The sequence below is a fragment of the Rhinatrema bivittatum genome, chromosome 4 (genome assembly GCF_901001135.1).
Source record: "Rhinatrema bivittatum chromosome 4, aRhiBiv1.1, whole genome shotgun sequence".
In the NCBI taxonomy this organism is placed as follows: Eukaryota; Metazoa; Chordata; class Amphibia; order Gymnophiona; family Rhinatrematidae; genus Rhinatrema; species Rhinatrema bivittatum.
The window spans coordinates 187,147,213-187,165,400 of record NC_042618.1 but is presented as its reverse complement, the minus strand read 5'-3'; the positions used below and the strand labels follow the sequence as shown (position 1 = coordinate 187,165,400).

The window sequence follows — 18,188 nt, the reverse complement described above, 5'->3', positions numbered from 1 at the left end:
AAAAAGGTTTGGATATGTTTATTTAGCTGGTCATTTTAGGGGTGTTTACCTGCTGCTTCTGGAATAGACTTTCCTATTTGGGATCTGGCGAGCATTTCCAGGTGACCTGAACTGGCCATTGTTGGAGACAGGATACTGGTCTCGATGGACCATTGTCTGATAGAGCATGGCACTTATGTTCTTCTATTAGAAATGACCATTTTTTATATTACTGTTTTCCAGTCTGGTTTGTGGAATAGGGTTATCCCTGTTGCACTGAAAATTAAAATTTTTTTTACCTGTGTTGGGGGGACTTCTGCCCTGAAATGCCTGGATATGTTGTACCCATGCCTAGGGTTGGACTGGGGCTTGGGTGTGGCTGGCCTGGTGTTCTAACCCCAGTGCAGAGAGAGGGCAGTTATGGTCTAAGAAGTCATTTGGGCTGTTGGAACAGGGCTACCCTGGCCCTGATTAGTGGTGGGGTTTTTTTTTCTATAGGTTTTGACCTTTGTTGCCAGAGTTAGCAGCAGCAGTATGGCATTACAGAACCAGTGCTGCAGAGGGAAGTCAGTGAGAGTGTTTCTCATTGCTGTGGCTAATGTAGGGTGAGCAGGTCAATGTGCTTCCACTGCCCCTACAAGAGAGAGACATCAGCTGGCAAGCAGCGGAGCATTGGTGGAAGAATATGCTCTAAGGATGTGGTTGGTAGTTTGTGGGCATGTGCTCCCCATGAACCTGGAAGTGGGAGCCATGTCGCAGTGTTGCTGTGCTGCTGCCTCAATAGTGACTTTGCAATGTAGGGATGGGGGTTGATAGATTTAAGGAAGGGAAGTGGGAGGTGAAATATGAAAGGGGGGGGGGGGCTGCATAAGGGGTCCATGGGAGCCACCACTGCCCTGCAGATCTTACTTTGAAGAACACTATAATATAGGCTTGGTCGTTTTTTATTAACCAGTTAAATTCTTTTATTAAGAGATGTTAGCATGGAAATGTAAACACGTATTTCTGAACACATATGCTGTTTTGGCGTGTTTTGAGTTGGTCTTTATAGCTCTGCTTGCTGTTTGGATATCTTATCTTACAATGGCCTCCTTTATTTTTATTTCTTAAATCTCATTTATTGATGTAAAAAGCAATTACATGAGTCAGTATAAACATCATGGAGAAAAATGCTAATTTGCTAGTTATCCCAGGACAAGCAGGATGCTAGTCCTCACATATGGGTGACGTCAGCAACGGAGCCCTAGGCGGGAAAGTTTACTGTCAAAGTTTCTAGAAACTTTTGACTGGCACTGTGGTGCCCACTGAGCATGCCCAGCATGCTATGATATTCTCTGCCACAGGTGTCACTCTTCAGTCTTCGTCTTTCTGCGCTGCTGTCCGCATCGCGGGATAAGGAGCCGTTGAGATTCCTCTCAACAAAAATTTGACTGAAAAAGTCGATTAAATTAGATATTCTCTGTCATAGATTTAGAGGGGTAATTTTTCTTCACCGGCCGGTGAGTACCTCTGTCTCATTTGTCCCTTTTTTCGAAGGTTTTTCTCTTCCCACGAATTCCCCTTCTTTCGACGGCTGTCGATAAGAAACATGGCTACGGGGTTTAAAAAATGTCCTGTATGCGCTTGGAAAATGTCGATTACTGACCCGCACCTCGAATGTATGCTATGCCTTGGGGAAAAACATGAGGTAAATAATTGCCCACAATGCGCCGAGATGACTCCGAAAAGTTGAAAGACCCGGCTTGAAAAAATGGAGCATCTTTTCCAGCTTCAGCTTATCCCATCTCCGTCGGCGTCTTCGAAGTCGTCCACGACCAGAGCGTCTAAGCACTTACTACTTAAAAAACCTCGCCCGGGGCCGTCGGGGGATCCTTCGTCACAGTCGTCATTATCGACGAAATCCATCGACCCTCAGAAGTTAAAACACAAGCATCAACATCGACGACCATCGATGCCCGAAACGGATCCCCAGGAACCCTCGATGGCAAAGCGGCCACGGACTGAGGAAACACCGGCGCCTGGGCCTACTCCTCCGTCTTCGGTTCCTTATCCTCTGCAGGGCTCTGCACCGGATCCTACACCTCAGCCTCCGCTTACAACTGCTCTGGTACCATCAGTTGTAACGCCGGAATTGTCTGAGATTATCAGACAAGCGGTATCCAAGGCCTTTATGGAGCAACATCTAATACCGACGGGCTCGTCTATGCCGATGCTTTCTGCATCGATGCCGGCAAATTTGCCGGTGAGACCACCGATGCCAGTGTCGACCTTCACACGACTAAAGGAGACTCTATGTCGATGCCCAAAATAATAACGACGTCCACATCAATATACGCACACCTGCCATCGATGTCTTAGACGTCGATACCGATGACTCCGCCGACGTCAGGTCTGACATCGAGACGACCACCTTCGATGTCGACGTTAATTCCGATAACTATTCCGTCGATCCAACCACCACAGGAAGAACCAGAAATTCAAGATCTAGCTTTCTTCCAGCGTCTACTACAACGGTATCAAGATGTCATCGACACTTTACCGAAACAACCTGAAAAACAAACACTTCCATTACCTCCCATCGATGACCCATTACCAGGTCCCTCAGGATTACATTTACCATCCAAGCCCATCACAAGATCCCCTCACAGGGATGTTGATGAAGACTCCTGGGATAGCCAAGGCACAAATACATCTTCTGAGGACTTTGTCAGAACCCTCTCCACCAGAACCTAGAAAATAGTCCCCACCAGAAGACTTATCATTCTCCAGTTTTATACAAGACATGGCAGAAAGCATACCATACCCTTTAAACTGACTACTGAACAAGACACTAGACAACACACTCTAGAAGTCTTACAATTTGTAGATCCTCCCAAACAAGGTTTGGCTATCCCAATCCATGAAGTGCTCTTAGATCTACAACACAGGATCTGGGAGCACCCTTCTACAGTTCCAGCAGTAAACAAAAGAGTGGATTCCACCTATCTGGTACAGACGGCACCTGGCTTCCAAAAAGCACAATTACCACATAATTCAGTGGTAGTTGAATCTGCCCAGAAAAAGTCAAGACGTGTCCGTCCTCACTCTTCAACTCCCCCAGGAAAAGACCGCCGCTTCCTGGATACATTAGGAAAAAAGGTGTATCAAGCAGCAATCCTGAATTCGAGAATCTCTGCATACCAGTTGTATATGACACAGTATCAGAGAGACTTATGGAAGCAGATGGAGCAATTCGTAAACTCGCTACCTGCACAGTGTCAAGAATCAGCACAGGCCATAGTGAACAAAGGCCTAGAAGCAGGAAAGCATGAGGTCAGAGCAGCTTACGGTAGCTTTGACACTGCCTCCAGGACTGCAGCTGCTGGGATTACTGCTTGAAGGTATGCATGGCTTGAGGTCCAGGAAAAACTAGTGGATCTGCCATGTTTGGGAGACAATTTATTTGGTGACAAGGTCCAGGAAGCAGTCCAACAGCTAAACGACCACACTGAGACATTACGCCAGCTGTCCCAAATGCCTCAGGAACCTTCAACACAATCACAACGACGCTTGCCCCGCAGGGAACAAAAGCATTCTTACTACAGGCCACGTAGATACTACTCACAAACATCCAGGGGCAGATCTACTAGGCCTCAACAACAACGTTCTCAAGCAAGACAGCCTAGGCCTCCTCGCACGCAACCTCCACCTCAGACAGGTCCAACGGCAGGGTTTTGAGAGTCAGACCAGAGAACAAGCCATAATTTCAAATCCTCAAACACATCTGCCAGTAGGAGGAAGAGTTTCACACTTTTACAAACACTGGCAAACAATAACAGACCAATGGGTACTCTCTATAATTGCCCATGGTTACAAACTAAATTTCCTCTCAATTCCTCCAGAATTTCCACCAACTTCCTACCCAAAACAAAATTCTCAACTAAATCAATTACAAATAGAATTATCCACCCTTCTGAGAGCCAGGGCCATTCAACCAGTGCCCTGGACACAGCAGGGCAGAGGATTCTACTCCAGATATTTCCTCATTCCAAAGAAAGCTGGAGGCCTACGTCCCATCCTAGACCTCAGAAATCTCAACAAATTTCTAAAAAGAGAAAAGTTCAGGATGGTTTCTCTAGGCACCATGCTTCCACTTCTTCAAAAAGGGGATTGGCTTTGTTCTCTGGATCTACAAGATGCTTACACTCACATACCAATATACCCTACTCATCGAAAATATCTCCGCTTCGTAGTGGGTCATCAGCATTTCCAGTACAGAGTACTGCCATTCGGACTGGCATCTGCTCCCAGAGTTTTCACCAAATGCCTGGCAGTAATAGCAGCACACTTATGCAAGGAAAGTGTTCATGTTTTCCCATATCTAGACGACTGGCTCATCAGAAGTCAATCTCGCCAGGGAGCAGTAAGTTCTCTCAACCGAACAATTGCTGTACTTCACTCCATGGGTTTTCTAATCAACTATCAAAAATCCCATCTCATACCCTCTCAGCTACTCCAATTCATAGGAGCAGAACTAAACACAGTCCTTGCAAAGGCCTTTCTACCAGTGGATCGAGCAGAAACATTATCCGAGTTGGCAAACTCGATTCACTCAAGGAATCAAGCAACAGCTCATCAGTTTCTAATTTTACTAGGCCACATGGCCTCTACAGTTCAGGTTACACCTCTAGCAAGGCTCGCCATGAGAGTAACTCAATGGACTCTAAAATCACAATGGATCCAAGCCATTCAACCATTACATTCTTCAATTCAAGTAACCCACCAACTACGTTCCTCGCTTCTTTGGTGGATAAACAAGGACAATTTGTGCAAAGGCCTATCTTTTCAACAACCAGTCCCACAGATAACATTAACTACAGATGCATCCACCTTGGGTTGGGGAGCTCACATAAACAATCTCCAAACACAAGGGACTTGGACAACACTCGAAGCAACATTTCAGATCAATTTCTTGGAGCTTCGAGCTATACGCTATGCTCTGCATGCATTCAAGGACTGCCTTTCACACAACACTGTTCTCATCCAAAATGGACAACACAGTTGCCATGTGGTACATCAACAAACAAGGAGGCACGGGCTCGTATCTCCTTTGTCAAGAAGCTGCACAAATCTGGGACTGGGCCCTGAACCACTCAATCCTTCTTCGGGCCACTTACCTAGCAGGCATTCAAAATGTAGTGGCGGATCGACTCAGTCGTCAATTCCAACCACACGAATGGTCACTAAATCCCTCAGTAGCGACCAAGATATTTCAAACATGGGGTCAACCAACAATAGACCTCTTTGCATCACATCTGAATTACAAAGTGAACAACTTCTGTTCTCTCCACAAACAGAAAAACCAGCCAGCCAAGGATGCCTTTGCTCGCCCTTGGAACTCAGGCCTACTATACGCGTATCCTTCAATACCGTTCATAACCAAAACTCTAGTGAAGCTACAACAGGACAAGGGGTCCATGATTCTCATAGCCCCGTATTGGCCTCGACAAGTATGGTCTCACTCACTGATCCCATTTGCCTGGGAGTACATCCCAATCTCATAACTCAGAATAGGGTCAGTTGCGTCATCCCAACCTTCAATCCCTATCTCTAACAGCATGGATGTGGAAAGCTTGATCTTACAACCACTCAATCTTTCAATCTTTCAACCAAGTACTTATAGCTTCACGTAAACCTTCCACAAGAAAGAACTATTCTTCAAAATGGAAAAGATTTACTTTGTGGTGCACGAAAAAGAACATTGACCCTTTCTCCTGCCCCACAATTTCTCTACTAGACTATTTATATCATCTTTCAAACTCTGGCCTCCAGACTTCATCAATAAGGGTACATATCAGTGCAATCTCAGCTTACCATAACAGGGTTAGAGATGCACCAATCTCCACTCAACCTCTTGTAAGTAGGTTTATGAAGGGATTAACTCACCTTAAACCACCAATTCAGCCACCGGTCACGGAATGGGACCTGAATCTGGTTTTAACAAGAATCATGCGTTCTCCCTTCGAACCCATAGACTCCTGTGACCTAAAATTTCTCACATGGAAGACTATCTTCCTCATAGCAATTACATCAGCTAGAAGGGTTAGTGAGTTACAAGCACTAGTTACATACCCACCCTACACAAAATTCTTAAATGATAGGGTGGTTCTCGGTACACATCCAAAATTCCTTCCCAAGGTAGTTACGGAATTCCACTTGAATCAATCTATAGTTTTACCCACTTTCTTTCCAAGGCCTCATTCCCATCCAGGAGAAACAGCCTTGCGCACCTTGGACTGTAAACGTGCTCTATCCTTCCATTTAAACCGCACTGCAGTCCACAGGAAGACCAATCAACTATTTGTTTCTTATGATCCAAACAAACCTGGTAAAGCAGTGGGTAAACATACTCTATCCAACTGGCTAGCAGATTGCATACAGTTTTGCTATGAAAAAGCAGGCCTTCCTCTCCAAGGGCGAGTAAAGGCACATTCAGTAAGAGCAATGTCAACCACAGTAGCACACTATCGTTCAGTGCCAATCCTTGACATCTGTAAAGCTGCAATATGGAGTTCTCTTCACTCCTTTGCAGCTCATTACTGCTTGGACAAAGAAGGACGACAAGATTCAGCCTATGGACAATCTGTCTTAAAGAACTTGTTTCCAGTTTAAACCCAACTCCTTCTACATCCAATGTTCTATGATCTTCGGCTGACTCATTTCAACAGCAATACTTCACTGTTGCCTCAATACAAAATGACTCAGCCTCTAGCTTGCTATTCACCCATATGTGCTTTATCCCAGGACAAGCATCCTGCTTGTCCTGGGATAAAGCAAAATTGCTTACCTTGTAATAGGTGTTATCCCAGGACAGCCGGATGTAGTCCTCACAGAACCCACCCGCCACCCCGCGGAGTTGGACCTCATACTTTATTATTTTATTTTTTTTGCTAAAGCTTATTGCTACATACGAGACTGAAGAGTGACACCTGTGGCAGAGAATATCATAGCATGCTGGGCATGCTCAGTGGGCACCACAGTGCCAGTCAAAAGTTTCTAGAAACTTTGACAGTAAACTTTCCCGCCTAGGGCTCCGTTGCTGATGTCACCCATATGTGAGGACTACATCCTGCTGTCCTGGGATAACACCTATTACAAGGTAAGCAATTTTGCTTTCAAAACAAACACAAAAAAATATCAATATGAGAAAACACCAAACAATTTCAATACAGGCATGAGAGAAACAAAAATAGTATTGTTTCTTCTTTTATCTACCCTTAGTCAAAATAGTTCTGGACGTATTATTTCTCCCTTATTCTCTGTCTTCCTCAAAAGACAAAAATCAAGTATATATCAAGCAAGGTCTTGGCTACTACAGCTGGTTAGATCCTACATTCTTGTGTGCTTACTTTAGAAAGGGGCTCTTTAATTTTCATTACATTGTGGTATTTATCACACAGAAACTGATGTGTTCCATAGCAAATATTTTCCATGTTTGAAGCCATCTTCCCATAGATAGTTTACTCTATATTAGAGATGTGATTCAGCCGAACCTTTTGGTTCGGCCTTCGTTATCGGCCCGCTGCGGGAAATCTAATTTTCCTGCGGTTTGGGCCGATTTTATTTCGGCTGCCCCCCCCACCCTTCAAATTGAATTACAATGGGGGGGTAGTAAAATAACAAGCAAACCCCAAACCCACCCCAACCCTTCAAATTTAATTAATTGCAACCCCCCCACCGAAATTTGCCGAAATTCCTTGGTGGTCCAGCGGGGGTCCTGGGAGCGATCTCCAGCTCTCGGGCTGTTGGCTGCCAGTAATCAAAATGGCGCCAATGGCCTTTTGCCCTTACCATGTGACAGAGGCTATCGGAGCCATTGGCCGGCCTCTATCACATGATAGGAGCAATGGACGGCCGGCTCTGAGAGGGAGAGATCGCTCCCACCAGGGAATTTCGGCAAGTTTTGGAGGGGTTGGGAGGGTGGGGGTTGCAATTAAATTTGTTGGGTTGGGGTGGGTTTAGAGGTTTTGTTTTTTTAATGTGCCCTTTCTCCCCCCCCCCCCCCCCAAAAAAAAGATAAGAAAACCACATGAAATTTCATGGGTTTTCTTATCGTTTCGTCGAAACGCAATGAAATAGGAAATATCGTCTCTATTTCCTATTTCATCGCAAACGAATGCTCATCCCTACTCTACATATTCCAGTGCTATGCTGTATTTAGCCTTGCTGCCATTAGCAGATGGACTCTTCTTGAATTGGTAGGCCTAACAAAGTAACTGCAGGATGTAGTGGAAGCTATATTCCAGTAAATCTATGTATCATGATATTGCTTCCTTCTAATACATCTATCAGGGAGCACCTTCACATCCTCTCCAACGTTTGTTAGTTAATCCCATCTTTTGCAATCTTTCAGTGGTGGAGGATTTTATATCTACTTTCTTTGGTCATACATATAATTACTATGGCTGAATTTACATACAATTTGGTCCTAATCTTTTTCTTCATTTTCTCTGCTCACTGCTTTAGCCCATAGGTTCTCAAATTTTCTTTTTTAGGTCTTTCTGTTCTTCCATTATTATAAGGTAGATTCTCAATATGAGACCTTTTTTGCATTCATTAATCAGATTCTCAAATGATTTCAGCCTTCTACCAAAATTTAGCTTTCTTTCCCCCCTTATTGAGAAGACCACATAGATTCAGTACTGGTGGTTAGTTATCTTTAACTGTCTGAAGCTTTCCTCTAAGCTGGTGGATAGATAGAACAGTGACTCTTTGCATCATGTAAATAAGGTTATCCCACAAAAGGGTTAAGAGGAATATATGAGGAGACTTTCCCGTTGGATGTCAAAATATGCCAAGAGTAGTGTGTGTTTAAAAGTAATTTCTGTCCCATACTTTCTACTATTCTAGGTGGGTAGCAATAAATATATCTATAATAAAACATTTTCTCAACACTCCTACCGGGAGTCGCCAATACCAGAGCGGACAAACTAAGTCGAATATTTCATCCACATGAATGGTCCCTCAATCCACAAGTAGCTCAAGGGATATTCCTACAATGGGGGATACCATCGATAGACCTTTGCTCGACCTGGCCCAGTCAACTCAGAATCACCCAAGATGCTTTCCTCATTCTGTAGACGAAGGGCCTACTGTATGCCTTTCCTCCCATACCGCTCATTACCAGGACAATTCAGAAATGCATAGCAGAAGGGGCTCAACTGATCCTCTTAGGCCCAGCCTGGCCCAGGCAACCGTGGTACAGTAACCTCTTATGCTTCTCAATCAAAGACCCAATTCGACTACCAAATCAACCAGATCTTTTGCTTCAGGAACAAGGGACGCTCCTACGCTACACTCGGCCCTCCATTTGACAGCATGGAGATTGATCGGCTCCTCCTGACGGAGCAAGGGGTTTCTACTACAGCCCAGTTGATCCTGCTGGAATACAGGAAACTCTCAACTAGACGAAATTATAGCTTTAAATGGAAACGTTACTCTACCTGGTGCACCTCCAAGGGCATTCCACCGTTGGACTGCTCACCAGAGTTGCTCATGGATTACCTCCATACATTATACACGTCTGGCCTAACAACATCCTCTATAGGAGTTCACCTTAGTGCAATAGCGGCATATCATAGGCCATTTAACAATCCTCCTGTCTTGTTTCATCAAAGGGTTAACTCATCTTCGTCCGCCAGTCTCTAAACCACCAGTTCCATGGAACCTCAATATAGTTTTGGAGCAATTCATGCTCTCCCTGTTCGAACCCATGGATTCGGCACACATATGAAGTACCTTACCTGGAAAGTAGTATTCCTTGTGGCAGTAACATCTGCACGTCAAGTTAGCGAGTTACAAGCTTTAGTTCACTATGCTCCATATTTACAGTTTTATCATCACAAGGCAGTTCTCAGGACTTACCCAGCCTTTCTCCCAAAGGTGGTATCTCAATTCCACCTGAACCAAACGATAGAACTACCAACATTTTTCCCTAAACCTCATTCTAATGACAGGGAACGATTACTGCATACACTTGACTGCAAACGAGCATTAGCACACTACAAACAGAGAACACACTCTGACTCCCGTGTTTCTCATCTATTCGTCTCATTTGACCCAAACGCACCTGGCCTACCAGTGGCTAAATGCACCATCTCAAGCTGGATAGCGCAGTGCATCCAGTTCTGCTATGAGAAACAGAAGTTACATCTAAACTCTGTTCCAAATGCTCATCAAGTCAGGGCAGTAGCTGCGTCAGTAGCACATCTCAGAAATGTACAACCTGTGGACATTTGTAAAGCAGCTACATGGTCATCTCTTCACATCCCACTACTGCCTTGACCAACAGTCAACCACTGATGTGAAGATAGGGCAAGCAATCCTGCAGTCTCTATCCTCTTAATCACATCAACTGCCACATTACATAGATAACGCAAACCTATAGCCCTTTACAAATAGCGTGATTGGGAGCTTGGGACTCCCATGACAGCATGGCTTATTCAGCCTTGCTATCAACGGGAAAAAGCAAGTTTGCTTACCGTAAACGTTGTTTCCGTAGATAGCAGGATGAATTAGCCATGCTGACCCTCCCTCCTCCCTGGCAGTCTACCTTCTATTCTACTACACCTAAGCTTAATTACAGACTGAGGATAATCTGTTACTTTCCTGTGCGGGAACACATGCGCAGCCACAAAGACCAAAAACTCTAACCTCTGCTTGGTAAAGCTCTGCCTCCCGGGCCCTGAATGACAATTCCCATGACAGCATGGCTAATTCATCCTGCTATCTACGGAAACACCGTTTATGGTAAGCAAACTTGCCTTTACCCCCTAAATGAGACCAGCAGTCTTGTAATTTGGGAAATGCCTCTCCCTCTCAGAAACAAGAGTTTATAGATATAGGCAGCTTTTACTCCTTAGGAGAGGGAGACTTGCCCCTCAGTAATAGGATGATTTACTTATCTAGCTTTTCCATAGGGATGAGACTACATCCCTTATTGGTCAGATGGTCACTGCCCTAAAAATTTCAGATGATAACCCAGAAGAGGCTCTTGAATGGGATCCTGAAGTTTATTACAAGTTTATCATCTATAATTGGGATGCATTTAATGCTTTGTTAGAATACTGAGGAATTTTCTGGACTGCACCACATGTAAGTAGCTGTTTTGTCAAATAGAAAGCTGTGCTTTCTACTTCCATTTGCTGTTAGGGAGGAACAACCCACATGGAGCAGTTACTACCCTTAATAGACACTTGGGGGTAACCTGCACGAAGTGGTATTTGCTAGGTGGACCACTTCGTCTTTTTCTGCCAACAATACTATGTTTCTTGTGTGGAATGGTATAGTGGGACTAAAGGAAAGGAAATTCACTGGTAAGAAATTTCTTCATGACTTGCCATTTTAAATAAGGTTTTAGTAACCATATATTTTAGCACCACTAGGAATGTCCAGTGTACAAGCAAAATGAATCGACTTGGATTTTCCTCTACAATGACTACAAATGTTGACAAATTAAAAATAGCTGAAGATATCTGCAGCCTGTAAGCAAAGACCCACAGGAGGCTGTGGTGAAGTTGACAAAAACTAGTTTTCACATATTCCTTTTTTTTTTTTTTTTTTTTTTTAAGTAAAGGTGAGCTGATTGTTGGTGATATCTTTGACTAACCTACTAACAGGCCGGTACAGTAAAAATCGCGGGCGAGCGCCTGCTCTCCCGGCATGCACACAGGCCACTCTCCTGTGCGCGTGATTCAGAAAAAAAAAATTATTCAAATTAGGACCCGCAGTAAAAAGAGGCGCTAGGGACACTAGCGCGTCCCTAGCGCCTCTTTTTGGACAGGAGCGGCGGCTGTCAGTTTGACAGCCGATGCTCAATTTTGCTGGCGTCGGTTCTCAAACCCGCTGACAGCCACTGGTTCGGAAACCAGATGCCGGCAAAATTGAGCATCCGGTTTCAAGCCGCGGGCCGATTTAAAATTTTTTTTTAATTATTTTTAACTTTTGGAACCTCCGACTTAATATCACCATGATGTTAAGTCTGAGGGTGTACAGAAAAGCAGTTTTTACTGCTTTTCTGTACACCCTCAGACCCCCGGTGCCAAGAGAAATTAATTCCTACCTTTGGGTAGGTGCTAATTTCTGAAAGTAAAATGTGCGGCTTGGCTGCACATTTTGCTTTCTGTATCGCACGGGAATGACTAATAGGGCCATCAACATGCATTTGTATGTTGGTTGTGGGCGCTATTAGTTTCGGGGGGGGCGGGGGGTTGGATGTGCATTTTCGATGCGCTATTACCCCTTACTGAATAAGGGGTAAAGCTAGCGCGTTGAAAATGCGCGTCCAAACGCGGGTTAACAGTGCGCTCCGCGCTGGAGCGCACTGTACTGTATCGGCCTGTATGTGACTTTATATAGATCAGCTTCCTTCATCAGGTTAGAAAATGTAAATCTCCAACGATAGGTAGTAGTGTAATAGGCTAGTTAATAAAAAGTTATCATCTGCAGCCTGTTTGCTGAACTTCATTTTCAGTTAGTTATGAGGAAAGTTTTCAAAGCAATTTGCAAGAATAAAAAGTATTATCCCAGGACAAGCAGGATGCTAGTCCTCACATATGGGTGACATCGGTAATGGAGCCCTATGTACGGTACATAGGGCTCCATTACCGATGTCACCCATATGTGAGGACTACATCCTGCTGTCCTGGGATAACACCTATTACAAGGTAAGCAATTTTGCTTTACCTGCATTAATAAGCTCCCTGGAAATTACCCCCTCCCTTGATGTGGCTAAAAGTCCATGCTATGTCCCACACCACACATGCTTTTAGCCATGTTGAGGAGGCATTCCCAGGAGTGTTCAGGTCAGGGAGGGAAGTATATGCAGATTGCATTTTTAATTTGATGCATGTTACTTTCCTTGAAAAAAGGTTCCCACTGAAAAAGCAGGGGCAAATGTACATAGGCATTTAAATACCCATGGCAAGTTTCAAAGCCATCATACGCAAATAGTTTTGCTTTGAAAATTGATGCAAAGTCCATGGATTAAAAGTACCTATGGACTTTGTCAAAAGTGAATGGTTTGAAGAATATCGCTAAGTGAACTAGCATGGCATCTACAGCATTTGTGTATACAGGCACAAGCTGCTGCTGGTTTGCATTTGATATATGTATATAGATGAGCAATATGGTCTTTACTGTATCTGTTATGTACTATGTTTCTGTGGAACTTTAAAGCGTGATTCTCAAAACAATTTGATAAGCTACAAGTATTCTTTGCAGATATAAACTTTTCAGAATAATATCATCATTCATTACTTTCTTTTTCTCCTTTGTGTTTTTCCTGAAGAATGGTGAGTTAATATATGGCTGCAGGGATGACCAGGACCATCTCTCAGACCTGAATGAACTTGCTCATCATTTGAAGCCTTTCTTTTTTCCTGCCAATGGACTGGTCAGTGGCCCATACTGTACAAGGACAGTTATTAAGGAATTAATCCATGCATTGACAATGACTTTGTTGAATAGTAGTACAACAGATGCCTGTAGGGCTGGAGACATGAAACCAATTCCCATTTCACAAGGAAGGAGTTACTGTGAAGCAAGTCATTTCAATAAGGAGCTGCTCAGGAACGGTAAGAAAACCAGATTCCCTTTTCTTATGTAATCTTGTCAGAAACTTGAGAGCCAGGTGTTCTAAACATTCTTAAGATAGACAAAAGATGTAGAAACTGCAGGTACATTTTACCCACAGATTGGCACCATAACCAAAACAAATGCACACCTGTGCTTTTGCTTTGATTATTGCTCAATGAAAAAATCTGCAGATTTGCACCTGCTTTCTCTTGTGTGTAATCTTTTGGCACAAAACACGATTAATTTTGTATAATCAAAGCTATGTGCAGTGTTCAATTTCCTATGCTTTCCCTGCCCCCAGAACCACCTCTGCAGTTTGTGGATAAAAGTATCTGTATTCTCTCTGAACCGGATCAATTAAATTTCTTCTTGCAGTCAAGGGTTAGGTCCAGTGAACTGACTGTCGCATAGAGAAGTTCAACATTGGTTAGGATTTAATATTTTGAATATTGCCTGTTTTGGAGTTTTTCTTCTGATTTAGTTTCTTTAAAGATCCCACCTATGAAGTCTAGTTAACATGGTAAAATTGTTTCATTGGTTTTATGTAAAATTTTGCTTCCTTTTTCTTTTTTTGTACCATTGTGTTTGCCATTTGCTTTTTTGATGATAAATGAAAATCATAAATTTAAAAATAATTGTGTATTCAACAATGTATGTCATTTTACTTGCAGACAGGTTGGGCAGTTATCAAAGCCAAATTTCCTAGGTAAATACCTATTAATATGGCTTTGAAAGTTGCCCTCCCTGTAAAAGAAACGTAGCTTGCTCTGTTCCATTTCAAGGCTTGTATTATACTGATAAAATGAAGGCCTTTTGACCTTATTGTTCTGTATTCAGTGATCAGTCCAGAATCTATGTTGGAAAGATACTGAAAAGCACTTTGTTACGTGATACTTTAAATATTCTTTGTGGGGCTATCACACTAGTACTCTGGCACCCAGGGCAAAGGTAAGCTTACAATGTAAAATCTGGAAATTGACTCTCACGCTTATGTTAGTTGCATTAGCTGAGTTATTCAATAGCAGAGAATGTATGTCTGAAATGGGAGAGATCCATGATGCACACAAGATCAACTCACTGTTAAAGGAATGGTGCAGCAGCATTACTGGCAGTCTTAAACCAACTAATATATTTATTTATTTATTTAGCATTTTTTATATACCGAGGTATAGCAGAGTTGCCTTCACTCCGGTTTACATACAGAAACAACATGTTACATAGAACGATGTATGAAGATTACAATTTAAAATTAACGATAGTAAATACAACAGGAGAATGTATAACAAGATAACACAGGATAGAACCCTGAATAGATGTACATATATCTCATGAAGCATTGAAGGGCATCTGTATCATTGTAACAGGGAGATTGAAAAATGGCAGAATATATAAAAGAATTTTAAAGTCATTGAGTGCTATCTTTAAAAGATTGGCTGAGAAGCCAGGGTTTTAAGTCTTTTTTTGAAGGATTTAAAGTTATCTTATATATATTGGAAACAGGATGCTGGGCTTGATGGACCCTTGGTCTGACCCAGCATGGCAATTTCTTATGTTCTTATTGCACTTTTAGGTATCAGGTAACCAGCCATGCAGAATGGTTGTGCCAGAGCACCTTTTGTACCAGCACATATCTTATATCAGCAGACTCAAATCATGGAAAAGTTGTATTACTAATGTTAAGAAAGAGAAGCAAAAAGTTTTCTCCCAGGACAAGCAGGATGGTAGTCCTCATATATGGGTGACATCATCAGATGGAGCTCTGTCACAGAATACTTGTCAAAGTTTCTAGGACTTTGACTGGCACACTGAGCATGCCCAGAATGCCACTAACCCTGTGGCCACACGGGGTCCCCCTTCAGTCACGTTTGTAGAAAAAAGTACGAGCAAAAAATAACATAATAAAACATAGGTGAACCCAACTCTGCGGGGTGGCGGGTGGGTTTCATGAAGACTAACATCCTGTTGTCCTGGGAGAACACGGAGAAGCAGGATGATAGTCCTCACATATGGGTGAATAGCAAGCTACATGATGCCCGAAACAGTCAACCAAGCAGCACCCAAAATGTGCAACAGGCACAACAGGGGTGCTGTGGTTATGAAGGGCAGCCTGAAATTCACAGTGGGCTGTAGGTAGGAAGAGTTGGGTTACTAAACTGGAAACAAATTACGAAGTATAGACTGGCCAAAGATGCTGTTCCTTCTGCCAGTTTTGTCCAGACAGTAATGAGCTGTGAAGGTATGAAGAGAACTCCAAGTTGCAGCTCTACAGATGTCGGCAATAAGTACCGAACGGAAATGCGCTACTGATGTTGCCATGGTTCTGACCGAATGCGCTTTCACGAGTCCCTCTAGCGGAAGGCCTGCTTGCTGGAAGCAGAAGAAAATACAGTCCGCCAACCAGGTGGACAGGGTCTGCTTGCTCACCGCAACTCCGAGTCTATTTTTATCAAAGGATACAAAGAGTTGGGTGGACTGCTTATGGGCTGCAGTGCGGTCTAAATAAAATGCGAGCGTACGTTTACAGTCCAAGGAGTGCAGTGCTCGCTCATCTGGGTGTGAGTGAGGCCTCGGGGGAAAAAGGTGGGCAGTATTATGGATTGATTCAAGTGGAAATCAGACACTACCTTTGGCAAGAATTTAGGGTGAGTGCATAGCACTACCCGGTCATGGAGAAATCTTGTATAAGGTGGGTATGTTACTAGTGCCAGGAACTCAATGACTCTGCGAGCTGATGTTGTAGCCACTAGAAAAATAACTTTCCAAGTGAGATGTAATAGCTCGCAGGAATGTAAAGGCTCGAACGGAAGCCACATGAGCCTGGGAAGCACAACATTGAGGTCCCAGGCTGCAACTGGGGGACACAGTGGAGGCTTCAGTTGTAGTAAGCCTCTCGTAAAGCGCCCTACAAGGGGTTGTGCTGAAATTGGGGGATCCCCTATACCTTTATGGTAAGCGGCTATGGCACTTACATGTACCCGGATGGAGGAAGTCTGTAGGCTAGATTCCGAGAGGTGCCAGAAGTAGTCCAGGAGCCGCCTTGTGGGGCAGGAGAAGGGATCTAGACCTTTTGGTGTGTACCACAAGGAGAACCTCTTCCATTTTGAATGGTAAGATTTCAGAGTAGAAGGTTTTCATGAAGCTGCGAGGACCTGGGAGACATCAGTGGAAAGGTCAAGGGATTATAATATCAACCTTTCAACATCCAGGCTGTCAAAGACAGAGACTGGAGGTTCGGATGACGTAATGCGCCCTAGTTCTGCGTTATCAGAGTTGGTGCCGTGCCCAGGCGAAGAGGCTGCTGGACACAGAGGTCGTGAAGAATGGGAAAACTAAACTTGTCTCGGCCAATACGGGGCTATGAGGATCATTGTGCCCCGGTCCTGATGTATCTTCACGAGAGTCTTGCTGATGAGTGGAATAGGAGGGTACACATACAGCAGACCTGTGCTCCGTGAGTGGGCGAAGGCATCCATTGTTGGTATCTTTCGGCTGCGGAGCAAAGAGTTGAATCGGTCCACTTTGTGGTTGTGAAAAGTCGCAAAGAGGTATGGGTAACGCCACTGGTGGAAAATGCTGTCTGCCACAGAGGGGTCCAGGGACCATTCATGGGGATGAAAGGTCCAGCTGAGATGGTCTGCCATCACATTATTTGTGCCCACCAGGTAAGTGACTATCAGTAGCATGGAATGTGAGAGGGCCCAGGCACAGATCTGCGCCGCCTCCTGGCAAAGCAGATAAGAGCCTGTCCCCCCTGCTTGTTGAGATACCACATCGCTACCTGGTTATCTATGTAACGCTCTACAAAAACTGAAATACCACTAATTCCTTAGGCTTAGAGGAACATGATAAATTTTTTCACTTCCAAATGAAGCTGATGAATGTGCAGAGCTTATGATACCTCATCAAGATCTTCTGCTATGGCAATAGCTACCAGAAGATTAGTATGGCTAAAGACGTCTGGTTTATAGGATATGTTGAACCATTGCTGTTGGATCATGTGATAATGTCTTTCATTTGCAGCTTGACAAAGTGTAAGTTTGGGTAATCTCCAACCTTATACTTTGTCAAGTGGCATGACTTGTGTATTTTTTGAAAGTATATGAAATATCGTTTGGATGATAGTCATGGTATTTTGATGGGCACTAGCTATAGATGAATGTGTTAATGTCTCCTGAGCTATAGGTGAAACAAGGGTTCCTTTGTGGGATGGTTCATCCAGCCTGTATTCCTTTGAACACCCTATCTTGAAAATGGTTGGAAAATTCGACTTGAATATGATTGGATGATTATAATGGTTTTTACGAAAAAAAAAGAACAATTTATCCAAGATATGCTTTTTAAAAATGGTTTAAGAAGAGAAGATAGTGTGGTGTTATACATATTGGAAAAATATGCTTTGAAGGTTTTATTTTTAATTTTTTGGTAATATTTGGTAATGTGATCTACACATTAAAAATGAGATTGCATATTGAATTTTACTGATTGTATGAGTGTGTTGGCATATGTACGGATATGCAAGAGGAAGTGTGGTATTAAAGGAAGTTTTATTGGGTAATGGGGTGACAAATGATATGAATAAAGAATTCTTGTGTATA

The 18,188-nt window shown here is 43.4% G+C and overlaps 1 protein-coding gene across 4 annotated transcripts in view; it reads left to right on the top strand.

Moving 5' to 3' along the window:
• IPPK (inositol-pentakisphosphate 2-kinase) overlaps positions 1-18,188 on the top strand; it is a 189,672-nt gene that overhangs the window by 142,189 nt on the left and 29,295 nt on the right. For all 4 annotated transcript variants that reach the window (XM_029599379.1, XM_029599381.1, XM_029599376.1 and 1 more), the window contains exon 10: positions 13,307-13,592. In XM_029599379.1, the coding sequence (XP_029455239.1) occupies positions 13,307-13,592 (286 nt within the window). The remainder of the gene's footprint in view (positions 1-13,306; positions 13,593-18,188) is intronic.